The sequence below is a fragment of the Bos indicus genome, chromosome 13, assembly GCF_029378745.1.
Source record: "Bos indicus isolate NIAB-ARS_2022 breed Sahiwal x Tharparkar chromosome 13, NIAB-ARS_B.indTharparkar_mat_pri_1.0, whole genome shotgun sequence".
Lineage (NCBI taxonomy): Eukaryota > Metazoa > Chordata > Mammalia > Artiodactyla > Bovidae > Bos > Bos indicus.
In genome coordinates this window covers 75,303,966-75,330,173 of record NC_091772.1, presented here as the reverse complement: position 1 = coordinate 75,330,173, position 26,208 = coordinate 75,303,966, and the positions used below count along the sequence as shown (strand labels likewise).

Sequence of the window (26,208 nt, the reverse complement as noted above, 5' to 3'; positions counted from 1 at the left end):
TGCTGGTAAAAGTGCATGACAATGTCCCAGTCATTTTCCTAGTCTCAACTCCCAGTCTGGTCAGGAGTAATGTTTGCAGAATGGAAGACAGGGAGCATGTTGTAAGCACTGTCTCTGAGTTACAAGTATTAGTCATGTCAACAAATACTTTGGGTTCCTACTAAAAGTTCCAGGCACTGCTCTTGGCTTCAGGGATATAATCCCAGCCCTCCTAGAGTTTACATTCTAGTGGAGGAGAAAACCAGTAAGGTATAAAAATCTGCTTTCAGGTTAATTTCATCAGTCAACTTGACCATGCTAAGAGATGCCTAACTCGTTGGTGAAACATTATTTCCAAGTGTCTGTGAGGATGTCTCTGGAATAGATTGCACTTGAATCAGCCTCAATCTGTTTTGTTTTGGATCTTTGAAATTGCATTGTCAAGCTGTCCTAGATTCTAGTAATCAGCTGACAACTCGGTTAAGAGAGTTGGCTCTGGAGGCAGACTGTTTTGGTTCACAGTCATTGCCTCGCTAGCGACCTCCTTGCATCTTAAATTGCCAATCCATCAAACGGTCATATTAATTGCACCTACTTCACTGGGATTTTGTGAGGAATAAACAACACCTGGTACTTAATCACCCAAGGTTGTCGCTATTGTTTAGTCACTAAATCGTGTCTGACTGCTTTGCAATACCATGGACTATAGTCCACCAGGCTCCTCTGTCCATGGGATTCTCCAGGCAAGAATACTGGAGTGGGTTGCTGTTTCCTCCTCCAGCGGATCTTCCCCACCCAGGGATCGAACCTGCATCTCCTACATTGGCAGGTGGATTCTTTACCACTGAGCCACCTAGGAAGACCAATAGCTCAATAAATATCAGTAACTACTGTCACTCTTTATAGTGTACCGGGTATTGTACATTGTGCTAAATGCCGAGTGTGGGTGCAGCAGTAGCTACTGGTGCTCTTTCTGCATCCCCTGTGGCACTCACCATTCTGCACAGGCTGGTAGCTTCTTACTGAACCCAGGATGCTCGGCAGGAGCATGTTCTCTGGCTGCTGCACAGGGCAGGCCCAAGTGCTGGGGAGTTAACGCTCCCACGAGCAACCCTCAACCAATGATGACCAAGAGTTGGCTGCTTCCTTGCCTCCCAGGGGGACTACTCTGAGGTCTGATCTACCCTTTCTTCAGGGGTCCTGATCAAGATCGCACTCCAGCTGCCCACAGCGGTAACCGTCTCGTTAATAAATCATCTTGGCTTCCTTCTCTATTTCACTTCCTCAGTGCCCTTTCAGAGCTTTCTAGGCTTGCCCATCAAGCAAACTACTTTCACTTTCACACACTCTCTCTCTTTTTGGCTGTGCCATGTGGCATGAGAGACCTTAGCTCCCCCACCAGGGATCAAACCTGTGCCCCCTGCGGTGGAAGCACTGAGTCTTAACCACTGGACCACCAGGGAAGTCCCTCAAACCGCTTTCACTCTCGTGCGCATCTCAGGGACTACTTCAAAGACAATGGGGGTATTTCACGTGACCTTCACACAGTCCTATAGAATGACAGGTATGGCTCCCCCACTTTATAGTTGAGTAAAATGAGGCTCAGATCAGTGACACCACCTGCTCAAGGTCTGAGCCTTGGGCACGTACCCTCTCCACTGCCTCCCCAAGGAACGTGCCTCAGGGATGGGCCCTGCTCCAGGATCTCTTCTGTCCCTGCCACCCCAAGTTCTGCTGACCCTCCTAAGCCTGCATCTCCCCGCTGCAGGAAGGCCGTTGCCTGTTCGTCATCCTGCTCATGGCGGTGTACTGGTGCACCGAGGCCCTGCCCCTCTCGGTGACAGCCCTGCTGCCCATCGTCCTCTTCCCCTTCTTGGGCATCCTGCCCTCCAACAAGGTCTGCGCCCAGTACTTCCTGGACACCAACTTCCTCTTCCTCAGCGGTCTGATCATGGCCAGTGCCATTGAGGAGTGGAACCTGCACCGGAGAATTGCCCTCAAGGTCCTGATGCTCACCGGGGTCCAGCCAGCCAGGTAAGGCCAGGTAATGGGGTCCAGCCCAGAGGTGGAGAGGCAGAGGGGCCCCGTTCTCGGAGCCCAAACCCACCCTTCCCGCTCTGGTCATCTGATGCAACAAACTCATCATGTCCCACCATCCACTTGTTCAATCATTTCCCAAATATTTAGTGAGCCCCACTCTGTGTGCCAGACACAGTGCTAGGCTCTTGGGTGGTTTTCAAAATTACATAAGAATCACTTGGGAGTCAGTTGAAATGCTGGTTCCCAGACCTCACCCAGGGATTCGTGTCCAGTAGTTTTAGAGGGGGGCTGTGTTAGTAGTTCGACTCAGGTGACTTGGGGCTGAATCCTACCTTTCCTGCTCTGGGAGTGACTTACCCTCTCTCTGCTTATAAAATGACAATATGAGAGTCTGTACAGTAAGCGCTGGCTCTGTCATCCTGGTTTTCTATTTACCAGCCAAGGTGACCCAGTGGGTGGGGAGTGGATGGAAAGATGGCCTTGGAGAGACAGGAGATAGGGTCCATTCCTATGGGGCCTCGGGCCTCCTGGATAGGATTCAGACTTTCATTTTAAGAGAATTGAATGGCCTTTAAAATGAAGTTATTGGGTTTTTTTTTTTTGCAGTTTGCTGCATCTTAAGGCGTCCTTCCCAGTAATGTTATTTAAATGCATAAAGCACATGTAGGAGTTAAAACAACAACAATCACAGCAAAATGAACTTATCCAAATAATGTTTTAAAACCACACAAATCTGTGATAGAAAAAAATTTCTGATAGAATACCATGTGAACTTCTTTATTAACACAATAAATGATGAGATCTAGCGACAGCCTAGTAATTGTAGTTTTGAGGCTGTAACCAAGTCCCTTATAATAATACTGAACTTTATTGTTTTCATTAATCACTGAAGGAAATGTTCAATTTCTATTGAAGTGAAAGTGAAGGGAAAGTGAAAGTCACTCAGTTGTGTCTGACTCTTTTCGACCCCATGGACTATACAGCCCATGGAATTCTCCAGGCCAGAATACTGGAGTGGGTAGCCTTTCCCTTCTCCAGGGGATCTTCCCAACCCAGGGATTGAACCCAGGTCTCCTGCGTTGCAGGCAGATTGTTTACCAGCTGAGTCACGAGGGAAGCCCGAGAGTACTGGAGTAGGTAGCCTATCCCTTCTCCAGTGGATCTTCCCGACCCAGGAATCGAACCAGGGTCTCCTACATTGCAGGCAGACTCTTTACCAACTAACCTATGAGGGAATATTAGATGTTAGTAAAGTAGAGTTTCATTTACTCCCATCATTTCCATCCTGAATTATATCCATGGACCCTCGGTCTATGAATCTCTGCTTTAAAGAATTCTAAGCTGGGGAGTGACATGACTGGATTGGCATTTTTTAAAAATTCCTCTTGGCTGCCACGTGGGGAGCAAACAAGGATGAGAAGCTGGATGCCACCCAGGTGACTTCCTTCTGGAGGAGGTTGTATTTGACACTAAAGAAAGGATGAGGCTACTATCAAACACGTTTTAAAGTTTGTTGCTGTTCAGTCACTAAGTTCTGCCGAACTCTTTGCGACCCCATGGACTGCAGCATGCCAGGCTCTCCTGTCCTTTACTATCTCCTACAGTTTGCTCAAACTCATGTTCATTGAATTGATGATGCCATCCAACCATCTCAAGCTCCATCGTCTCCTTCTCCTCCTGCCCTCAATCTTTCCCAGCATCAGGGTATTTTCCAATGAGTTGGTTCCTCATATCAGATGGCCAAAGTTTTGGAGCTTCAGTTACAGTCCTTTCAATGAATATTCAGGGTTTTAAAGTTATAACAATGAAAACAGTATGATACTAGTTCAGAAACAGATTTTTAAAACAAATAATAAATAATCTGGAAGAAATCTAGATCTGTGGGGAAGGGAAGGATTCAATAAATGGTAGATGTTGGTATAATTAATTCATTTAAAAAAAACCTTCTTAGATCTGACTCTGCTTTATCAGTTCAGTTTAGTCACTCAGTCATGTCCGACTCTTTGCGACCCCATGAACCGCAGCACGCCAGGCCTCCCTGTCCATCACCAGCCCCCAGAGTTTACCCAAACTCATGTCCATTGAGTCGGTGATGCCATCCATCTCTTCACATCAGGTGGCCAAAGTATTAGAGTTTCAGCTTCAACATCAGTCCTTCCAATGAACACCCAGGACTGATCTCCTTTAGGATGGATTGGTTGGATCTTCTTGCAGTCCAAGGGACTCCCAAGAGTCTTCTCCAACACCACAGTTTAAAAGCATCAATTCTTTGGCGCTCAGCTTTCATTATAGTCCAACTCTCACATCCATACATAACTACTGGAAAAACCATAGCCTTGACTAGATGGACCTTTGTTGACAAAGTAATGTCTCTGCTTTTTAATATGCAGTCTATACATCTAAATAAATTTAGGGTGGATTAAGAGTTCAATGTAAAGGAAAAAAACCCACTAAATTTAGATTCCTATTGGTGGGAAGGACCAAGTGATGGCAGGCAGTCTGGGCATCAGGGCATGTTTGGGGGCTGATGAGAAATTCAGCAGAGCCTGAGAAGGGTGCCTGGGAAGAAGGGAAGAGGGAGAGGAGGCTGGAAAGACTGTTTAGGGTAAAATAGTGAAAAATCTTGGTGTCAAGGCATCTTTTTTTCTGCAATGGGAGCCATTAAGGATTTGGGGGCAAAGGAGAGAAAATTTAGGGTTGGTGCCCCTCCGGAACTATTTTACCCTGGGTACCTGAGGTCAGTTCACTTACATACAGCTAGTCAATTTCCTTAAGAGCTAGAATAAGCATGGTGAGTGGATTTGGTTTCCATTGGTCACTGGCTCGTCCTTGCTGGGCCCTGACTTTCCCTCTGTAGACAAGTGGGATGCAAACTGGGACCAGGGGCCCCGGTTCTAGATCTACCCCCTAACTCCCTGTGTCCCCAGGCTCATCCTGGGGATGATGGCGACCACCTCGTTTCTGTCCATGTGGCTGAGCAACACTGCCTCTACCGCCATGATGCTGCCCATCGCCAATGCCATCTTGAAGAGTCTCTTCGGCCACAGGGAGTCTCATAAGGACCTCAGCTGGGAGAGTGAAGAGACTGCGGGTGAGTCTGTGGGAAGGGACTGGGAGCAACTCCACCAGGGTGGGAGAGTGGGAGTGGGGATGATCAAGCGGTGCCGGGGAAGGCAGAGGGGATGCACTTATTGAGCACCTACTATGTGCCAAGTTCAATAATGAGAGTAACTGAGGATTAGCTAAATCAAACCACGGTACCTTTTTAGCATTTACTATGTACTAAGCAATGAGTTAAACACTTTACGTACATTACCTCCTTGGCCTCTCAAAACAGCCTTATGAAGTAGGTACTATGTAAATTGAAACAACAATGAAATGTACTTCAGTGAGACTGGCAAAAATAAGAAGGCTGGAGAGTGCCCAATGTTGGCAGGAATGGGGGCCACTGGAACTCTCTTTGCTGCTACAGAGTGTGAACGATCGCCCTTTCTTAAGGGCATTCTGCAAATATTTAATCAAATTAAGGGTTCATATACCCTGGAATGCAGAAATTTAGCCCTGAATGCAAGTACCAAAAGTCCAGAAGGAGACCCATGTCATGTGACTGTCTTTAGCGCAGCAGTCTCTGTGGTATGCTGGGTCAGGGCCAGGGTTCAGATATGACCACCACTGCCAGTAATGGAGGAGGTAGATTGTGGAGGGCACCCTCACTGAGCACTGAACTGCTTTCTGGAGGAAAGATTCAGAGGGACATAAAGTTATATAAGGCTTCCCAATTGGCTCAACAGTCAAGAATACGCTTGCAATGCAGAAGCCACAGGGAATGTGGGTTTGATCTCTGGGTCGAGAAGATCCCCTGGAAGAGGGCATGGCAACCCACTCCAGTACTCTTGCCTAGAGAATCCCATGGACAGAGGAGCCTGGTGGGCTACAGTCCATAGAGTCACAAAGAGTCTGACACAACAGAAGCAACTTAGCATTCATGCATATTTATATAAATCTCGTAAAACCTAGTTGTTATTGGGAAAGCCAGAATGAGTTATTTTGGTTTGGCCCAAAAGTTCACTGGGCTTTCTGTAACACCTTATGAAAGTGAAAGTCGCTCTGTTGCGTCCGACTGTTTGCGACCCCATGGCTATACAGTCCATGGAATTCTCCATGCCAGTATACTGGAGTGGGTAGCCTTTCCCTTCTCCAGGGGATCTTTCCAACCCAGGGATCGAACCCATGTCTCCCACATTGCAGGCGGATTCTTTACCAGCTGAGCCACAGCAAAACTCAAGGATACTGGAGTGGGTAGCCTATCCCTTCTCTAGGGTATCTTCCCGACACAGGAATTGAATCGGGGTCTCCTGCATTGCAGGCAGATTCTTTACCAACTGAGCTATCAGGGAAGCCTGTAACACCTCATGGAAAAACCCAAACAAATGTTTGGACCGACCCAAGAGAACACAATACCACTATGTAAATTAAAAATACTTACAAAAGACAGAACATTTTGCAAGAACACAAACAAAGGAAAAGCAACACATTCGATGCATCAGAGGGGTTGCTCTGAAAAGGATGGAATTGGGAAATGGAGATAAAAGGGACCAAATTAATAAATAAAAAGAGTGGCCTCGTGCAATACAGAATGAGAACCTACTGTGAGCTGAGGAATTAGATTCAGTTAAATCTCAGAAATTGTGTTCTAAAGGCGACAAAACACAAGTGGCTGCTGTATCTTTAAATGACTAAATGAGGGCTCAGAGAGGAGAACTGACTTCCCCGAGTCACACAGCATGCAAATGGCAGAGCCCAGCTTTGCACCCAGGCAGCCTGGCTACAGAGCCCACTCCCTTCCCCGTGGAATCAGCAGCATCAGTGAGAACTCTTTTGGCTGCAGATAAGAGGATGTCTGTCTGCAAGTGACTTAAAGAACAAAGGGTTATCTTCCTTGTCAGAGAAGGGCAGTGCCAGGTCATTTCACAGGCACAGGGATGTCAAGACTGTTCACTGGCTTCTCTGTGATTCCCTTGGTCTTCCCTTCCTAATTTCAAAATGGCTGCCATATCCTGTCTGCTTTAAAACGTCTTTCTTTTTGTTTACACAGTTCAGTTCAGTTGCTCAGTCGTGTCCAACTCTTTGTGACCCCATGAACTGCAGCATGCCAGGCCTCCCTGTCCATCACCAAGTCCCGGAGTTCACCCAAACCCATGTCCATCGAGTCGGTGATGCCATCCAACCATCTCATCCTCTGTCGTCCCCTTCTCCTCCTGCCCTCAATCCCTCCCAGCATCAGGGTCTTTTCAAATGAGTCAGCTCTTTGCATCAGGTGGCCAAAGTATTGGAGTTTCAGTTTCAACATCAGTCCACCAATGAACACCCAGGACTGATCTCCTTTAGGATGGACTGGTTGGATCTCCTTGCAGTCCAAGGGACTCTCAAGAGTCTTCTCCAACACCACAGTTTAAAAGCATCAATTCTTCGGCGCTCAGCTTTCTTTATAGTCCAACTCTCACATCCATACATGACTACTGAAAAAACCATAGCCTTGACTAGATGGACCTTTGTTGACAAAGTAATGTCTCTGCTTTTTAATATGCTGTCTAGGTTGGTCATAACTTTCCTTCCAAGGAGTGTCTTTTAATTTCATGGCTGCAATCAGCATCTGCAGTGATTTTGGAGCCCAGAAAAATAAAGTCAGCCACTGTTTTCACTGTTTCCCCATCTATCAGGAGATGACAAGAGTGAACATCGACACTCCAGGAATCAGCGAACTAAGATGGACTGGAATGGGTGAATTCAACTCAGATTTAACTCAGATGTTTACACAGATGTGTTTCAAAAGGAGGTTTTTAAATTGGTATATAAGAGGGCAGAGATTGCAATCTTAATTCTTCCTTTGCAGTTTTAATAATAGAACCCCCACCTTGGCACATGACTGTGCAGAGAAAAGGCTGAATGTCTCAGCTTCCTTCGCAACTAGATATGGTCATGTGATCACGATTAGCCAATGGGGTATGATTAGGAATGGTGTGTGCAGCTTCTGGTCCTTCCCTGCCTGCTTCCTACTCGGTCTGGCTGAGATGTGAATAGGATGCTGCGGATGAGAGATGCTACCTGGGACCCAAAGATGGAGGTGTGTGTTGAGAGCTGAGATGGTAGGTCTGCCCCAGTACCTTTCGATCATTTACCCCAACAAACACAACAAGCCTTATCTATGAAACCACGAGCATTGTGTGTGCTATTTTTTCGAATATACGTGAAAATAATTACCTGTTAAACATCTAAACTCTGATTCATGTACCATCTAAGTTGGCTTCCCAAGAGGCTCAGTGGTAAAGAATCTGCCTGCCAATGCAGAAGCCACAGGAGACATAGATTCAGTCCCTGGAGGGCATGGCAACCCACACCAATATTCTTGCCTGGAAAATTCCAGGAGACTGGGGGCTACAGTCCCTGTGGTTGCAGAGTTGGACAGGACTGAGCGACTGAGCACACAAGCACACACCATCTAAGTTAATCTCATTTACTGTGATACGGGTATTTCTCCATCATGCACTCAAGGGTCTTGCTTATTTTATTTTCATGACAGCCCTGAAAGCTAGAAATAGTTATAAGTCCTTTACAGGTGAGGTTCAGAGAGGTGACATGCTATGTCCAGAATCAATCACATTGTTGATAAAGTAGCAACGCCATGATCTATACAAGGTCAAAGTCTTCCATGTGGGCAGGAAGAGCTGTTCTATAGCAGGGGTCAGCAAACTCTTTCTGTAAATGACAAGACAGTAACATATTTAACCCTTTGCTGGCCATTCTGTCACAACCACTCAACTCTGCCCTTGCACGGAGAAACCATCCATAGATGATATGTAAATGAGTGGGTGTGGCTGTGAGCCAATGAAATTTTGCTTGTAGGTGCTGAAATTAAAAACTTGTATAATTTTTACATCACAAAATATTATTCTTCTACCGATTTTTTTTCCATTCACTTAAAACCATAGCTGGCAGGCAGCAGGCAGGATTCAGCGTGTGGACCATAGTATGCAGATCTCGAGTATTCCCTAGCAGATGCCTAGTATTGGCTCAGACAGTAAAGAATCTGCCTGCAATGCAGGAAACCAGGTTTGATCCCTGGGTTGGGAAGATCCTCTGGAGAAGGGCATGGCTACCCTCTCCAGTATTATTGCCCAGAGAATCCCATGGACAGAGGAGCTTGACAGGTTACAGTCCGTGGGGTCATAAAGAGTCAGACACAACTGAGCAACTAACACCTTCACTCTTCAGTATTGGCTTTGTCAGTTTCCAAACTGTTTCCCCTGAGTCTTGGGGCTCCAAGACACTGCCTCATAGTCACTGTGGGGTGGCAGCAAGTCGTTAACTCTGCTCCTTCACTCATTGCAACCCAGCTGCTCCCTCTTTATCATACTTTATACCCTGAGCTTCCAAGTAACTGTCTCTGATGTTTGTTGAGCACTTACTTTGTGCTAAGTCAGTCTCATCTTAGGACCTTACCTCTGACTAACATGGAAATAGTATTGACCTCATTTAGAGGAATAGAAAAGGAGGGAGAAACTGAAGAAGTGGTTGATTGTAGTCCCCAAGGTCACGTAGTTTCAAAACAGCAGCTCTGGTATTTTGAATCCAGTCTGGCCGACTTTACAGCCTGTGCTCTTCTGTTGATCTACCTCCCACAGAAGTTTCCCCCCCACCAAGAGTTTAGTGGCAAAGCGGGGGGAAAAGTGTGAAAGCTGATTATGTGAAAGAAGAAGTAAAACCTGAGACTCAGGAAGGGGAAGGGGCTTGCCCAAGGTCACACACAGCGTCAGTACATAAGTGAGATCCAGAGTCTCTCCCCTTGCTCTGCAGGATGTCAGGAGGCAGGAGACCCTGTTGGGGCGGGCGGCGGGGGCAGACATCTGCTTTCATAGGCGGTGGGATCAGAGAGCAGGGATTGGTTAATGATCAGCCCTCAGACCTAAACCAGGTAATTCCAGGGCAAAGAGAGTTGCCTTTCATCCAGTTTCTGTGTTCTGTCCCGGTGGCAGGAGGTGAGGGCAGGGGGTAGACAGAGTGGAGACTCTGGTCGGGGCCAGGACAGGGGCGGGGAGGCTCCTGGAGGCTCGAGGTCCCTGAGGGGAGCCCAGAGCAACAACAGTGAGGGTGATGTGAGCTGCCATTGTCTAAGGACGCCCTGTGCCTGTGCTAAATTTTTCAGACCCATTCCCTCATTTAATCTTCATAACCGTACTATGAAGAAGATCATCCCCATTTTAAAGATGAAGAGACTGAGGGTCAGAGAGGCAAAATGATTTGCCCAAAGCAACATGGTGTGTTAGTTGCTGAGTTTTGTCTGAATCTGGAATCTGTGCTTACAGGCACGTGCCAGGACAAGATAGAGCCTGGGGCAGGGCAGGGCTCGCTGGACAAGACCCTGGGGGTCCTCAGTCTTGGAGGGCAGCCCTGCTGCTTCTCTGCAGTTCTGCTACACACTTGGCTCCTTGCACTGCCTGGGGGACCAGGGCTGCATGGGTGGTGGCTTCTCCAGCATCCTTCTACAACACATGCTCTGATTAGATCCTGCACTTCATCCCTGAAGGGGTGGTCCATTTCAGAGGGTGAAACTGGTGCACAAAATGGTGAAGTATTTGCCCAGAGCCCCTCAGCCAGTAAGGGGACCACCAGGCTTTTGAACCTAAACTCTACAACGCTTTCCCCTCATTTTTTCTGCCCAAAGAAGGCTGGCTTGGGACCTCCCTGGGAGTTCAGTAGCTAAGACCATGCTCCCAATGCAGTTTGATCCTGGATTTGCTCCTTGGTCAGGGAACTAGAGCCCACATGCTGCAATTAAAGATCCCTCTAGCCACAACTAAGACCCAGCACAGCCAAATAAATTAACCAAAAAGAAAGAAAAACAGGCTGGCTTGCCCCTCATGTCTTTCGTTTAGGAATGCCGAAGATGCCACCATTCCCAAAGCAGTCTTGTCGGCTCAGCTAAGCACTGCCCTCTCCTTCCCTTTTCATTCATGAGGCTGGGAGAGGGGCCTCTTCCCGAGGCTCTTTTCTCATCTATTAAATGAGGACAAAATCTCCCATCTTGTGTATATCATTGTGAAGCGTACAGGAGAAATGAGATCCTGGCACACAGATGTGGGTAATACGTGGCAGTTATACAGATGCCCAGTGTTCTTGCCTGGAGAATCCCAGGGACAGGGGAGCCTGGTGGGCTGCCGTCTATGGGGTCACACAGAGTCGGACACGACTGAAGCAACTTAGAGCATACAGTTGCCATTATATAAAAACCAGTATAAGGGTTCCAAGAATCAGAAAGAGTGGGTAATAAGACCCTACATCTCGATTCATATTGAAGTTTCCCATGACTCCTAATTGAGAAGGATTTATTTGCTGATTACCCATCTCCATGGACTCCAACTTCCAAGGGAGCTTATGTCCATCCTTTTCCTTGCTGTGAACTATAGTATTGTTCATCTAGAACACTGTTTGGCATGTAGTAGGTGATCAATAAATGTGTGGAATCTATCAATTAATAAACAACCCAGTTACTGAATTGCTCTAAGCCTCAGTTTCCTAATATATAAAATGGAGAGATAAGTCCTTACTGCCCGAGTGGTTGTGAATGTTAAATAAAGGAACAAGTATACACCTGCCTAACCTGGGGTCTTTGTTCTCCCTGGGGTGCTCTTTTCCAAATTCGACACAAGAACTCTTTTCTAAGGGCCTTCCATGTGCCAAACTTCAAGAACATTTCAGTCATGCTGGGGAGCTTACATTATAGTTAGCTGTTCTAGGTTTGAGCCAGGTAGGTGCCTTTGGAGATGGGGCGAGACTCAGGGGTGGCAAATCAGCAGTCCTGGGAACAGGCCCAACTCTGCCATTAAAAACTCTGCCCCCAAAATTCACCTGGGTCATTATGATGACCCAATGGGTCATCTCAATCCCAACTATGCCCTATCTGTCCAGGCCTGTTTCCCCAGGTGTAAAGAGGAAGGTAATAACCCTGCTCAGCTCTCCTAGGTTGTTCCCAGACTGCTGTAAGATTACAAATGTGAACGTTCAGCTCCCCCTGCCTGATACCAGCTCCGGGATTGTTATTATTTGAATAAGACCTTACATAAGCACCAAGCTCCTAACCAGCCAGTGATTTCTGGACCCAGGGAAGTTACAATCTTTGGAGACTTTGGCCTGTTTTCATGTGGTCACGTGGGTCACCGTGGTCACAGGAAGCAAAGGGATGAGGGGCTGAGTAGCACCTTGGTTTTCCAATGTTTTTTTCTACTTCATCTTCACTGACTTTATCATCATCGTTATTCAGTTCACTTCAGTCATTCAATTGTGTCCGACTCTTTTCGACCCCATGAACCTCAGCACGCCAGGCCTCCCTGTCCATCACCAACTCCCGGAGTCCACCCAAACCCATGTCCATTGAGTTGGGGATGCCATCCAGCCATCTCATCCTCTGTCGTCCCCTTCTCCTCCTGCCCTCAATTTTTCCCAGCATCAGGGTCTTTTCAAATGAGTCAGCTCTTTGCATCAGGTGGCCAAAGTATTGGAGTTTCAGCTTCAACACCAGTCCTTCCAATGAACACCCAGGACTGATCTCCTTTAGGATGGACTGGATCTCCTTGCAGTCCAAGGGACTCTCAAGAGTCTTCTCCAACACCACAGTTCAAAAGCATCAATTCTTCAGTGCTCAGCTTTCTTCACAGTCCAACTCTCACATCCATACATGACCACTGGAAAAACCATAGTCTTGACAAGATGGACCTTTGTTGACAAAGTAATGTCTCTGCTTTTTAATATGCTGTCTAGGTTGGTCATAACTTTCCTTCCAAGGAGTGTCTTTTAATTTCATGGCTGTAATCACCATCTGCGGTGATTTTGGAGCCCCCCAAAATAAAGTCAGCCACTGTTTCCACTGTTTCCCTATCTATTTCCCATGAAGTGATGGGACCAGGTACCATGATCTTAGTTTTCTGAATGTTGAGCTTTAAGCCAACTTTTTTACTCTCCTCCTTTACTTTCATCAAAAGGCTCTTAGTTCTTCTTCACTTTCTGCCATAAGTGTCATCTGCATATCTGAGGTTATTGATATTTCTCCCGGCAATCTTGATTCCAGCTTGTGCTTCCTCCAGCCCAGCGTTTCTCATGATGTACTCTGCATATAAGTTAAATAAGCAGGGTGACAATATACAGCCTTGACGTACTCCTTTTCCTATTTGGAACCAATCTGTTGTTCCATGTCCAGTTTTAACTGTTGCTTCCTGACCTCCATACAGGTTTCTCAAGAGGCAGGTCAGGTGGTCTGGTATTCCCATCTCTTTCAGAATTTTCCACAGTTTATTGTGATCCACACAGTCAAAGGCTGTGTTAAAGGCATCATTATTAGAGGGAAATAATACTTGGTATCAAACTGTTTCACATTACTAATGGAATGGAACTAATTGCTACCAATAACTACTGTTTACGGTCGTGTGTGTGTGTGAATATCCTCCTCTGCTTTGTCCGTGGGCTTCCCTGGTGGCACAGGTGGTAAAGAATCTGCCCACAATGCAGGAGACCCAGTTTCGATCCCTGGGTCGGGAAGATCCTCTGGAGGAGGGAATGGCAACCTGCTCCAGTGTTCTTGCCTGGAGAATCCCATGGACAGAGGAGCCTGGTGGGCTACAGTCCATGGTGTTGCAAAGAGTCGACTTTGCATGACTGAAGCGACTTAGCATGCATGCATGCCTTGTTTGCAGCCCTAGGATTTTATATCCAGCTCTCCAGATCTAATGCTGGCAGCGACCAGGTTCCAGGGATGAGAAAGGGGCCAGGTGGGGACTGTGGCAAACTGGTCAGCACACACAACCCCCGACCCCGTAGGGTCATGGACAGCCACTGGAGACATCAGTTCCACATCTCTAACTTCAGGGACGCTTTCTCAATCCTGGCTGCACAACAGAACCACCTGTAGAGCTTTCGAAAAATACTGAGGCCTCAGAGCCTCTAAACCAGAACCTCCGGAGTGGGACCTGGGCTTTCTCAGGACATTCTAATGTTCATCCTGGGCTGAGAAGGGCGGGCTGTGGTTATACCTGAGATGCTGGTGAGCTTTGCAAGTATCTGATGCTGCGGGACAGCCTTTCCTGACCAAGTAAGAAGAGTACAGAGTGAGTGAGAGCTGGGTGGCAGCTGGGAGTCACTGGGTCAGAGTTCTCCCTGTCTGGTCAGCCCCCAGGGAGTGACTCTGCATCACCCCCCCACCCCAGCATCAGTGTCCTATGAACAACCCTTCACTTCCTGCTTTAGTGCCCTGGTCTCCAGCCTCAGGCATTGCATTTGAATGCGAGCTCCCACCACGGGAGCCCTGAGGCCCTTGTCCCCATGGCCCAGGGGGAGACGATCTGAATTTAGCCTTCAGACCCCAGCCTTAGGCACAGTAAAAACAACAGTCAGCCATGGTGGAACCCTGCTCCCTTGTGGTACCAGCAGGAAAAGAACAGCCCAGAGTGGAGAAGGGAAGAGACTTCCCCAAGCCCCTGGGGTGAGACAGGGAAAGGGCCAGAGCTGGAGCCTAGACCCTTCCTCCTTTGTCCAAAGTGGCCAAAGTGCATTTGTAGTTAAACAGGGTGAGTGTGTTATCACTGCTGCAGCGAGGAAAAACACACACCGTGGGCAATGACAAAGAACTCAGGGATATTAGAAAGAACCTCTCACTATTTGGACTTTGGTTGGGGCATTTGGGGTGGGGGTGGGGACCTAAGGAAGCAGGGTTTGCTTTAGGTTGGGTGCTGTCAGAAACTGGCGGTCCGGTGGCTAAGAATCCACCTTGCAATACTGGAGATATGGGTTCGATCCCTGGTCAGGAACTAAGATCCCCCAAGCTGCAGGGCAACTAAGCCCATGCACTGCAAGGATGACCCAGCTCAGCCAAAAATAAAGTGAATAGAAAAAAAAAAAACCTGGGGACAATTCTGTGATTAGGTAAGAAGTAGCCATTTCTTTAGCAAGAGAAGGGGATGCTTGGTATTTTATGGGTGGCAAGTGGCTTTGCACTTAAACAAGGTCACAGTGTCCTCACTCTGGCTCATTTTATCAGTCTCAGAGTGACTGGAGTCAGTGATGTAAGAGTATCCTGGTCCAACAAGACAATGATGTGTCGTAGCTGGATCAGACCCGTTCCAGACTCCAGGGGCCATTTTCTTGTACTTTCTTAATAGTAACCCACATTTCCTGAATCCTCACTAGTGCTCAGATTCCTGTTAATTTTTTAAACTCAGGGGCTGGCAAACTTGGGTGCACCAAATCTAGCCTGCCATCTGTTTTTCATCTAGCCTGTGAGCTAAGCATAGCTCTTATGTTTTTAAATAGTTGTATAAATCAAGCAGAAGATTTTATGACATGTGAAGATTATATGAAATCTTCAGTGTCCAAAAATAAAGGTTTAGTCACACTTACTCATTTCTGTATCATCTAGGGCTGCTTTCATGATACCATGGCAGATTTGAGTAGTTACAACAGACATCATATGGCCTCCAAAGCCGAAAATATTTACTGTCTGGCCTTCTGCAGAAGAAGTTTGCCGGTCCTTGCTTTAAATGGAAATATTCTGTCTATAGCAAATAAATCAACTCTTTAATTCTCTTGATAACCCCAGGGGAATTATTACTTCCATTTTATGGATTAAAGAAATTCAAGGAGATTAAGGGATTTATCTAAACCAGTTTCTTAACTTTGGCACCATTTGACATCTTAGATGGGAAAATTCTTTCTTGTGGGGGCTGACTCATGTGCTACAAGGTGTTTAGCAGCATCCCTGACCTCTGACCATTAGGTACCAGTAACACCCCCAGTACCTTAATCTCAGTTGCTACAACCAAAAATTTCTCCAGACATTGTCCAATGTCCCTTGGAGGCAGAATCCACCCTAGCTGAGAACCATACTGATCTAAGGTCACAAAGCAACAGATGGAGACTTGACCCCTGAACCCATGTGTTCAGTTATTAATCACACTTCCAATGCCCAGAGATGGATTCTTTTGCTCTTGGTGATGGTTTCAGCTGCAGGAAATTTTAATCTCTTCAGTTTTCTCCTGTGGGGAGGCTGACCTGTCAAGCAAGGGATTCTTTAGAAACGAAATCATATCCTTTTCTGACTCTCCTCTACTCAAACTCTCCCCTGGCTCCACTCCCAGCTGGCTCAGAGGAGAAGCTAAAATTCTTATGGTGAGCCCCAAGACCTCTGTGTGATCCAGACCACTTTCTGCTACCCCAGCCCCTGCCCCGTCTCCCACGTCCTCCTAGTCTCCCTCTCCATCAGGCCCCTCCAGCCCCACTGGTCTTCCGTCTGCTTCCCAACATACCAGACACACTCTCACCTCAGGGCCTTTGCACTTGCTGTTCCTGTTGCCCCAGTCCCTCTTCCCACAGCTCTTCAAATGATTGACTCCTTTTAATCCTGGAGGTCTCAGCTCAAATGCCATCAGCTCATATGTCTCCTCTGTTGACCTGATCACGAGTCTACCTGCTCCTCCTCCCCACTCTGCAGTCACTTTCCATCGCTTCGTCCAGTTTTACTTCTTCCACCACTTTCATCACAACCTGAATGTTTTGGTCTTCTTGGAGATTTTCAGAGCTGCCATGGCCTGTATTGGAATTTCTTCCTCCCAGGGGTTTTTTGGTTTCATCTTTATTTTGAACGCCGGAGGCTCCCTTGGGGCAGATCTTCCGAAGAGGGAGCCAGGTGAGTTCTTTAGATCCATCTGGAGAAATACAAGCATACCCCTTTCCCTGTAAGATTAATTTCCCAGATTCCATTGTTTAGTTAGCCCATCTTGATACCAAATGAGCAGAGGAAGAGAAGTTTCCTTCAATTCCTCAAGATGTTTTTCTGCTCTTGTCAAGATATCTCCTTGTGGTAAGTTTAAAAAATTTAAAACAAATAAAGCTGTATTAACAATAGTTATAGGATTAAAGAATATCTTGCATGGGAATCTAGTAAAGTCTGCTCTGGATAGGAAAGATAGAATTGTTCCTGTGTATTCCCCCTTTTTAATTTTTTTATTTGTAGTTTCAGTGTGTGATGTGCTCATTCAACTATGTCTTATGCTTGTGGATTAAAAAGAATGCCTGTAATATGTTTGATAGAAAAAGATTGTAAAAATTGTTTGAATTGCTTAGAGATATAAGCAGGGCCATTGTCTGTTTTTATGCAACTAGGTGTTCCCATTACTGCAAAGCAAGCTAACAGGTGGGTTATAACGTGTTGTGTAGCTTCACCTAAAAGAGGTGTGGCCCATATAAAAGAAGAATTTGTATCAATATAGACATGTAAAAAAGAAGATGGAGAAAGCTCAGGGCAATGAGTCACATCCATTTGCCATATTTCTTTGGGTTGTAATCCTCGAGGATTGATATCTTGTGAAATGGGTCGAAGATGTAGGAGTCTACAAGTAGAGCAATTACTAATGATTTCTTTAGCATGGCGGTATAGAATTTTCCAAATCTGGTATAAGGAGCCAGCATTATTATGTAATAGAGCATGTTGTTCTTTAGGAGTAGCAAAAAAAACGAGCTTATCAGTTTGTTCATTACCATAAGTCATTGGACCGGGAAGGCCGGAATGTGCTCGAATATGAGTAATATATAATAATGGATTGTAATTCAAGAAAAAGTTGTTGAATAATAGATTGATTAGAATTTATAGTAGAATTTTCTATATTTTTTAATACAAAAACTGAATATGAGGAGTCAGAAACTATATTAATAGGGTAAGGATGTAGGTGAATAACCTGAATAAGAGCATATAATTCATTTTGTTGAGCAGAATGAAATTTAGTATAAAAGACTTTATATTTTTTGAGAAACCAAAATGAGGCTTTAGAGTTTTTACTCCCATCTATATAGAAAACATCAGCTTGACGTATAGGTTGTGATGTAACAATGTGAGAGATAATAAATTCAGTATTTTTGAAGAAATTTCAAAGTTTATTAGAAGGATAATGAAATGAAATTTTTCCAAAATAGTCTAAGAAGGCTATTTGAAAATTGGTAGAAGTTTGTAATGCATTTTCAAATTGAGTTTCATTAATAGATAATACAATTTTATGGGGATTGGAGCCAATCAAAGTCTTAGTTCTATTTCTCCCATTGATAATTATTAGAGCGATTAAATCAAGATAGGGCGTAAGTGACTTTGTCCCTCTAAAATGTGTATAGATCCATTCTACCGGGTGTTCTTGTTGGGCAAGAAGTCTGGTGGGAGAATGGAGAGAAGGGAGTATAAACAACTCTCTAATATGAGTAAGAAATTGTTTTTGTAATTTATTTTGTACTAAATTCATGAGTTTACTAAAATACACGAGTTCCTCTCGTGTATCTTGTGAAAGTGAATGAGGGCTATTTAAATCAAGGTCTCCTTTCAAAGTATTAAATAAATTAGTCAGTTGATAATTTGCAATGCCCAAAGAGGGTCTAATCCAGTTTATATCACCTAAAAGTTTTTGAAAATCATTCAAGGTTGATAATTTATCCATACGAATTTGTGTTAGTTGGGGAGTGACATTTTGTCTATTAACAATAGATCCTAAGTAATGGTAAGGTGTAGAGGTTTGAATTTTTTCAGGGGCAATAATTAATCCAGAGTCTTTTAAGCATCGTTGAGCTATATTAAACATACGTTGAGTCTCTAAAACAGATGGGGCCAAAAACAGTATATCGTCCATATAATGAATAACAAGAAAGTCAGGAAATTGTTTTCTCACAGGTTCAAGGGCTTTGGCTACATAATATTGACACATGGTGGGAGAATTCATCATTTCTTGAGTCAATACAGTCCATTGATATCATTTATGAAGCCTGATATGATTAGGAAAAGGAAGAGAGAAGGCAAATCTTTCTCAGTCTAGAGGATGTAAAGATATAGTAAAAAAGCAATCCTGTAAATCTATAATAATAATATGCCAGTTTTGAGGAATAGTGGTAGGTGATGGAATTCCTGGTTGTAATGCACCCATAGGTTTCATAGATGCATTAGCTTTTCTAAGGTCTGTTGCTGCTGCTGCTGCTGCTAAGTCACTTCAGTCGTGTCCAACTCTGTGCAACCCCATAGGTGGCAGCCAACCAGGCTCCCCCGTCCCTGGGATTCTCCAGGCAAGAACACTGGAGTGGGGTGCCATTTCCTTGTCCAATGCATGAAAGTGAAAAGTGAAAGTGAAGTCGCTCAGTCATGTCCGACTCTTCGTGACCCCATGGACTGCAGCCCACCAGGCTCCTCCATCCATGGGATTTTCCAGGCAAGAGTACTGGAGTGGGGTGCCATTGCCTTCTCTGTCTAAGATCTGTTAAGAGATGCCATTTGTTAGATTTCTTTTTTATTACAAAAAGGGGAGAATTCCAAGGAGAACAAGATTCCTCAATATGTTTCAATTTCAATTGTATATAGATAAAGTTCCTTAGCAGTCTCTAGTTTCTCTTTTGTAAGGGGCCACTGCTCTGTCCAAACAGGCTCATCACTTTCCAAGTTATTTTAATAATTGCATCGTTTGTTAAGTGAGCAGTGGCCCATAGGAAAAACCTAGAATACATATTTGAGCTTGTCATTGCATAAGTAAATAATCTTCCTATTAAATTAAGGGGCGCATCTATAACATAAGATCATAATGCTGTGGGCTGGCCTTCTGGTCCCTCACATGGATATATTTGGACACTTTGATAAACCTCTTGTACTTTGGTTTGAGAAACTCCTGCAATCTGGCAAGAAATTCTCTGGATAGGCCACGATTTGGGCCATAAATGTTTGGAGATAATAGTAATATCAGATCCAGTATCAAGAAGACCAGAAAATTTTTTGCCATTAATTTTGATATTTATATTTGGTTATGTATATTCAGATATAATTGATGTCTATAAGGATTGTTTTTGATCTGTACTGCCGAATCCATCTGTCCACATACCATCAGAGGAGTTAATAGAAATGTAAGGTAAAAGAAGTAATTGAGCAATTTTATCTCCCTTTTTAAATTGCCATAATATCTGAGATAACATAATTTGAATTTCTCCCTTATAATCTGAATCAATTACTCCAGGTTGAACAGTAAATCTTTAGAAGTCAGACCAGATTGGCCAAGTAAAAGACTGAAGGTTTGTGGGGGTAGGGGTCCAAAAGTCTGGTAGGTATTCTAAAAGGGACTGCTTGAGGAAAAAGGAGAAAATCGTTTAGGTATATCACTGGCAGCACTGCCGGATGTTGAGGGTTTGAGGGAAAAGATGAAGTTTGCCCCTGGTTTTTGTGGATGGGGACCTGGGGAGTCCCCAGCTTGGAGTTTCCTGAAATAGGCTTTCCTTCAACATCATATTTAGACCGACATTCCCTGACCCAATTTGTTTTATCTCCACATGCAAAACATCTTTCATTCCCCTTTTTAAAAGCAGCAGCAATTGTTTCAACTAGCATTTGCATTTTTTGAGTTTCTGATCCTAAATTGCGACAAGCCTTCAATAGTCGATAATAGCCCCAGTCTCATGGATTGGAGCGATAGCTCTTTGACATTTCTGATTTGCATTCTCATAAGCAAGCAGTTTTCCTAGTTGCCTTTTGGCTTCTTCTCCAATAACACTATGGGAAATAGAAACTTCCAATCTAGCTAAAAAATCATCATAGGCTTCATTAGGTCCTTGAAATACTTTTGTGTAGCTGCCTTTAGGCTCCCCCTGAGTAGTAATTCGATCCCAAGCTTCAAGGGCAGCTTACTTCAGTTGCTCATGTAATAAGGGAGGGCATTGTATTTGGGCTTTCACTGCATCAAACTGCCTGGTACCGGTTAACATTTCAAAAGTAATTTGATTTTGGGGAGCGCCAGCTCAAGCATTAGAATTGGCATGATCTCGGGCTACATCCTGAAACCACATTGTCCATTGAAGATATTCTCCTGGCTTAAGAAGAGTCTTTATCAAAAGTCGCCAATCATAAGGAACAAAATTTCCAATAGAACATGCCATAGAGTTTAAAAGTTCCTTAGTAAAGGGAGAATGAGGGCCATACATAGTTACAGCTTTTTTCATTTGTTGCATGTGAGAAAAATCAATGTTTTTGTATTGAGGTATAATTTGCCCTTGAGCATTAATTTTTGAAAATAGGAAATATGGAAAAGTCATCAGCCTCAGAGATTCGAGATTGTAAAGCCAGCAATCCAGAAAGCCGTCATCGTGAAGGAGAATGAGTAGATAGTGTTTTCTCATAAATATGAGTATAAGCTAAAGGTGTATCATTGTCATCAAGGAAAGTATTGTCAGCCTCAGAAGAGTCATTATCAGAGTCATCTTGTCCTTGAGTTGAGAGGACTTTTGGTTTGGTGCCCGTTGCAAGAGAAGGAGGAGCACTTGGGGCAACCAGAGCAGTGCTGGTGGGAAAATTCTGAAATATTTTATGTTGTTCTAATTGGGCCTTTTGTAAAGTTTCATCATCTAATTCATATTCATGTAACAAGTGTTCTGCCTGTTGTCAATTATCAGGGGGGCTAGAATTTCCTTGAAATGGCAAAATTAAGCTTTAATGAGGGCCCATAAGGGCCAGAAATCCATTGGAATATTTTTTCCCCATCTTGTGGCTGATTCAACATTCTCTTTAACCTGATTCCAAATCTCTAAATCAAAAGTACCTTCATCAGGGAACCAGGGGTTATGTTCAATTACCGTTTGGAGACAAGCCTCTATTCACTGACATGAAACCGCGAGTCCTTGAACTTTAAATAAATGATGAAGCAAAGTAGAAAAGTGGTGGGGCTTTCCAGCCGTTTGTCCCATTACCCTGCACTTACCGACCCCAGTAGGTCCAGAGTCACTCCGTGAGCTTGCCAAGGGTGTACTCCAGGTCCCTGTTCAGGCGCCACTTGTTTCGGTCTTGACAGATGAGAACCTGGGGAAAGGAATCAACGAAAAGAAGACGAAGAAAAGAAGGACGCGGGGGACCCAAGTCTCTAGTGGAACAAGGGTTCTTTAATCATGGCAGCATGTGCATATGTATTGTTATACACGGAAGCTTTAGGCAGGAAAATAAAGTTGAGCAAAAACACCGAAAGCAAAAGCATAACAACAGTAACTAAGGGAATAACAATCGTCACAGGGCCAGAAGACAACCCATGTATTGGAAATAGGAACATGACTAAGTAGTTCTATAGAAAAGTAAAAGGTTACTGAAAGGAATCCACGTACATGTTCCATCTCATGACCTCAGTCCTGAGAACTGAGTGCAGCTCTGCTGGTTCCTGTTTTCCAGGAACTGATAAGGAACAAAAGGCGCTTGAGAAACAGAAAACATATAGGATTCCTTAACATTAAACGTTCCCTGACACCCGAAGTTTTATTTCTTGATTATTGTCAGTCATTGTCTCTAGAATAGTGCTTTCATGGGAGCAAGGACATTGTCCTATATTATTCAGTGTGTACCCCAAGCTGATGGTCAATAGTACACAGTAGGTGCTCAATAAATGCATTTGGAATGAGTGGTAGATTGGAGTCACCCATCCCATTGCTGATCCATTAACACTCATAGCTGGTCTTTCCCAAACATCCCCTTGACAATAACAGTTGAGGTTAGCCTAGGCTTGAGTTATGGCTTGTCCAGCTGCCTTGCAGCTAACTTCCTGCCCCCAGGCCTGAAGCCCTCTCCTAATAGGAACAGGTTGGGTAGAAGGATGGAATTTTGAGTGTTTTGTGTTTTTTTTTTTTAATCCAATGACTAGTATAGGCTGGGACCTGAGGAAGTACTCTTGATTGACTGCACAAGAAGGGGACGCTTCTGTCCCACCTGCTACATCCCACTAAAGACCTCGTGCTCTTTCCTCCTAGCTGCTGTGCGGAAAAACGGCCTGCACACTGTGCCCACGGAGATGCAATTCATTGCCGGCACAGAAGAGTGAGTTCTCCTGGTGATATTCATAGAGGAGCCCGTGCTTGATCCAAGGAGAGGATGAACAAGAATTCCATGCTGCAGGCAATCCCCACCCCCCATTCTTCTCCCGATGACCCAATGCCCAAATTTCCACTACTTCTCCCTGAGCTCCAGCCTCCTTGAAAAAAGAATATGTGGGATGGGCAGGGGAGTACAGTAAACCCCTAAAGGTCTGCTGAGGTGAAGGGTCTGGAAGGAGGGGCCAGAAGAGCAGGAGGCGCAAACCACATGACCGTCAAGGAGGAGAGGGTGTACCGGGCCAAGCTAAAGCTTTGTCTGCAGACAAAAGATCCCCAGACAGTAGCAGCCCTTCACACCTGTGTGACTCAGGACGCACCTGGACATTGATGGCACAGCTAGTCTTTGGTGTCTTTTGTATGCAGCAGCAAGGATATAAGACCTGGGTGCTTGGGGTCAAGCAGACTTGACTTTGAACCCTGGCTTTGCCACTTACCGGCTCTGTTGATTTGCACACATCACTCCCCCTCTCTGAAACTCAGTTTCACCTACCAACTGGACATGATGTCAAAACCCACCTGGGTTCTTTTTGAGGGTTGTTTTTGAGATTAAATGAGATCATGTAGATAAAGCCAGTTGTTAGGCCTTCCATGCACAGATGGTAATGCTTGTTATTAATGGTATCATTATCTCAATTTCATGATGATGAAGCAAACAGCAGGGAGTAAAGTGACTTGCTCAAGGCATCATTGCTGGGCATCAGTCAGGTCTGTTTCTTTCATTCAGCAAATTTATAGAGAACTTACTATGAGCCAGGTACTGTCAGGCACATGGCAACGAACAGGAGAACAAAGCATTGCAAAGCAGGCCAGGGAGGGGGTTGGGAGAGGGAAAAGGCAGTATTTAAATGTGTGTCAGGGGAGACCTCACTAAGAAGGTCATTCTTGGGCAAACACCTGGGGGAGGTGAAGGGTCCTAGGGAATCTGTGGGAAGAACATTCTTAGCAGAGGGGACAGCAGGTACAAAGCCCTGAGAGTTCAAGGCAGCCAGGATGGTAGTGTGGCTGGAGGTGGGGTCACAGAGATTGCTTGTATGGCAGGAGGGCACTGGTTGGGGACAGAGCATGTGGGACCCCACAGGCCACTGATGTAGTTTTGACTTTGAATGAGATGGGAATGGATGGAGGGTCTAGCAGATAAGGACATGATTTTACATTAGTTTGTCTTATCCTGAGGCCTGTGCTCCTCCCTGGCACCGTGTTTGGGGGCTTTGAGTCCACCTTTGATATACGGGTTCTGTAGTTGGCCCTGCCACTCACCACCTTGCAACCTGGGAATCTGTTTTAACCATCTACCCAGGCAAAGCTTGTGCTGAGTCTGTTGGAAAAGAACTGATCCCTACCCTCAGGAACTCCATGTCCATTGGTTGCAGACCCCAGCCCCACTCGCAGTTCAGTTCAGTTCAGTTGCTCAATCGTGTCTGACTCTTTGAGACCCCATGGACTGTAGCATACCAGGCTTCCATGTCTATCACCAACTCTCAGAGCTTGCTCAAACTCATGTCCGTCGAGTCGGTGATGCCATCCAACCATCTCATCCTCTGTCGTCCCCTTGTCCTCCTGCCTTCAATCTTTCCCAGCATCAGGGTCTTTTCAAATGGGTTAGTTTTTTGCATCAAGTGGCCAAAGTATTGGAGTTTCAGCTTTAGTATCAGTCCTTCCAAAGAATATTCAGGACTGATTTCCTTTAGGATGGACTGATTGGATCTCCCTGCAGTCCAAGGGACTCTCAAGAGTCTTCTCCAGCACCACAGTTCAAAAGCATCAATCCTTCAGTGCTCAGCTTTATAGTCCAACTCTCACATTAATACATGACTACTGGAAAAACGATAGCCTTGACCAGATGGACCTTTGTTGGCAAAGTAATGTCTCTGCTTTTTAATATGCTGTCTAGGTTGGTCATAGCTTTCCTTCCAAGGAGTAAGCATCTTTTAATTTCATGGCTGCAATCACCATCTGCAGTGATTTTGGAGCCTAAAAAAAAATAAAGTCTGACACTGTTTCCATTGTTTCCCCATCTATTTGCCATGAAGTGATGGGACCAGGTGCCATGATCTTAGTTTTCTGAATGTTGAGCTTTAAGCCAACTTTTTCACTCTCCTCTTTCACTTTCGTCAAGAGGCTCTTTAGTTCTTCTTCACTTTCTGCCATAAGGGTGGTATCATCTGCATATCTGAGGTTATTGATATTTCTCCCAGCAATCTTGATTCCAGCTTATGCTTCACCCGGCCCTGCATTTTGCATGATGTACTCTGCATAGATGTTAAATAAACAGGGTGACAACATACAGCCTTGATGCACTCCTTTCCCAATTTGGAACCAGTCCGTTGTTGCAGTTTAACTGTTGCTTCTTGACCCGATACAGATTTCTCAGGAGGCAGGTAAGCTGGTCTGGTATTCCCATCTGTTGAAGAATTTTCTTCAGTTTGTTGTGATCCACACAATCAAAGGCTTTGGCATAGTCAATAAAGCAGAAGTAGATATTTTTCTGGAACTCTCTTGCTTTTTCTATGATCCAATGGATGTTGGCAATTTTATCTCTGGTATCCCTGCCTTTTCTAAATCCAGCTTGAACATCTGGAAGTTCTTGGTTCATGTATTGTTGAAGCCTGTCTTGGAGAATTTTGAGCATTACTTTACTAGCATGTGAGATGAGTGCAATTGTGCAGTAGTGTGAACATTCTTTGGCATTGCCTTTCTTTGGGATTGGAATGAAAACTGACCTTTTCCAGTCCTATGGCCACTGCTGAGTTTTCCAAATTTGCTGGCATATTGAGTACAGCACTTTCACAGAATTATCTTTTAGAATTTGAAATAGCTCAGCTGGAGTTCCATCACCTCCACTAGCTTGGTTTGTAGTGATACTTCCTAAGGTCCACTTGACTTCGGACTCTAGGATGTCTTACTCTAGGTGAGTGATCACACCATCATGGTTATCTGGGTCATGAAGATCTTTTTTGTTTAGTTCTTATGTGTATTATTGCCACCTCTTCTTAATATCTTCTGCTTCTGTTAGGTCCATAATGTTTCTGTCCTTCATTGTGCCCATCTTTGCATGAAATGTTCCCTTGGTATCTCTAGTTTTCCTGAAGAGATCTCTAGTCTTTCCCATTCTATTGTTTTCCTCTATTTCTTTGCATTGTTCACTGAGGAAGGCTTTCTTATCTCTCCTTGCTATTCTTTGGAACTCTGCACTCAGATGGGTATATCTTTCCTTTTCTCATTTGCCTTTAGCTT

General features: G+C 44.8%; 1 protein-coding gene across 4 annotated transcripts in view; it reads left to right on the top strand.

Moving 5' to 3' along the window:
• SLC13A3 (solute carrier family 13 member 3) overlaps positions 1-26,208 on the top strand; it is an 83,926-nt gene that overhangs the window by 26,902 nt on the left and 30,816 nt on the right. For 3 of the 4 annotated variants that reach the window (XM_019972513.2, XM_070801806.1, XM_019972512.2), the window contains exons 2-4: positions 1,748-2,013; positions 4,947-5,110; positions 22,852-22,918. In XM_019972513.2, coding sequence (XP_019828072.1) covers positions 1,778-2,013; positions 4,947-5,110; positions 22,852-22,918 — 467 coding nt within the window. In that variant the 5' untranslated portion in view covers positions 1,748-1,777. The remainder of the gene's footprint in view (positions 1-1,747; positions 2,014-4,946; positions 5,111-22,851; positions 22,919-26,208) is intronic. The other variant, XM_070801807.1, reaches the window with a different exon arrangement.